Here is a 1847-nt window from a genome sequence, read left to right as displayed (position 1 = left end):
CTACCTACTAATGGGGCAGACTAGTCACTTTTATTCAAAGAAAGCCACACCATCTACAACTACAATTACCCATTAATAATACATAGTCTTGGGTGATTAGCTTATTTTCTTAGGATGAAAAAAAAAAGCTCTTATGAAAACAAAGAAAATTTTAGGACATATTTAATTTTATATATGTGGGATATTTGTCTTTGATATATTTTATGATTTATTTATTTTTAAGTGATCGGCATAATATTAATCATATCTTTATTAATTAAATTTAAATACAAAATATAAAAACGATAAATATGCATTATTATTAATTGAATTTATTTTAATATGATATATGTATTTTGATTTTTGAGAAACAAAAAATTATAATTTTAAAAATAAAACTAAAATAATAAATTCACTCATTTGTTGAGTGACACTCACATCTGAGTGGTACCTGTCCGCTTAGGGTATCTTATATATTTGTGACGTGGGTGCCACCCAACTTTAATCGCTTCATTCGAATATATAAATACAAGCAAGAAAGAGAATCAAGGCAGGCAGCGAACCAATTCCATTAACCATCGATTCAATCCAGAGGACGACCAGATATTTCTTTGATATCGGCAAACTATCATCAATATCAAGAGCCATGGCAGATTCCAATAAAGTGACATTACAGAGCTCCGATGGAAAAATATACAATGTGGATCACGCGGTAGCTTCGCTGTCTAAGTTCCTGATGATGGCGATAGATGATGGCGAGGATGAGAGTGAGAGAGTCATTGTTATGGAAAACGTTTCGGGCAAGATTTTAGGTCTGGTCATCGATTATTGCACATACCATGTACGTGTTGCTCCCCATGCAGAGGCGGATACGGTTAGAAGTTGGGATATTGATTTCATGAAGCCTCTTCTTGACCATGATAAGAACTCACTCATCCAACTTTCAAAGGCTTCTGAGTACCTCGATATTTACGGCCTTCTCGACTTGACTTGTGAAACTATTGCCAACTTGATTAAGGGGAAGTCTCTGAAACCAAAGGGAATGAATAATAAATTTAAAGGATTAATATTAATAATCAAAGAGAATAATATCGAAACTCAAGTGATAAATATTATATTATAAATATTTATATGTTTCTAATATAAATATTTGTATGTTTCTAACATAAATATTTATAGAAAAATATTATATAGTTTGGGTTTATAATACCTTGGTTTTTTTAGTATAAATCGGTTGGTTTTAATAAAAGATTGTTATTAATATTAATTAACACTATTTATTAATAAAAGAATATTAATAATTGTTGGTTTTATAAATAATTTATATTAATCATTTTTAATTAATGTTTTTAATTAATAATATTATATTTAACTAAAGAAATAATATTAAAAACCCTATATATTTATACCATACAAATATGAACCCTTATATCCATAAATCCAAGGGATTTATATTATAAACCCAAGGAAATAATAAACAAAAAGGATTTATACTAAAAACCCAAGGTATTATAAATCCAAAGCAACAATATTAAACACAATGGATTAATATTATAAACCTAAGGTACTTACACCCCAAGATAAATATAATAAACCCAAGGGATTAATACTAAAACCTGAGGTATTATAAACGCAAGGGAGAAATACTAAAAACAAGGGATTAACACTAAAAGCCCAAGGTATTAATACTAAAATCCCAAGGGATTAATACAAAAAAACCCGAGGGATTATAAGTCCTAAGATAAATACTATAAACGCTAAAATAAACATGGTTTACCATGGGATTATATTATAAACCAAAGGTATATAAACGATAAGATAATTATTATAGACCCAAGGGAATAATAAATCCAAGGGATTAATACTAA

At 28.6% G+C, this 1847-nt stretch overlaps 1 protein-coding gene across 1 annotated transcript; it reads left to right on the top strand.

Annotated features, from left to right (window-relative positions):
- The first annotated feature begins 625 nt into the window (after positions 1 to 625).
- LOC149153963 (SKP1-like protein 14) lies at positions 626 to 1102 on the top strand. Its single transcript, XM_089443993.1, has one exon. It carries the CDS (start codon positions 626 to 628, stop codon positions 1100 to 1102), a length of 477 nt encoding a protein of 158 aa, XP_089300119.1.
- The last annotated feature ends 745 nt before the right edge of the window (positions 1103 to 1847 follow it).

This window comes from Pinus tabuliformis, chromosome 9, assembly GCF_031772625.1.
Source record: "Pinus tabuliformis cultivar Carrire ecotype Pingquan chromosome 9, CPIR1, whole genome shotgun sequence".
Lineage (NCBI taxonomy): Eukaryota > Viridiplantae > Streptophyta > Pinopsida > Pinales > Pinaceae > Pinus > Pinus tabuliformis.
Note: the sequence above shows the minus strand (reverse complement) of the source record. Positions and strands in the feature narration are given on the sequence as shown.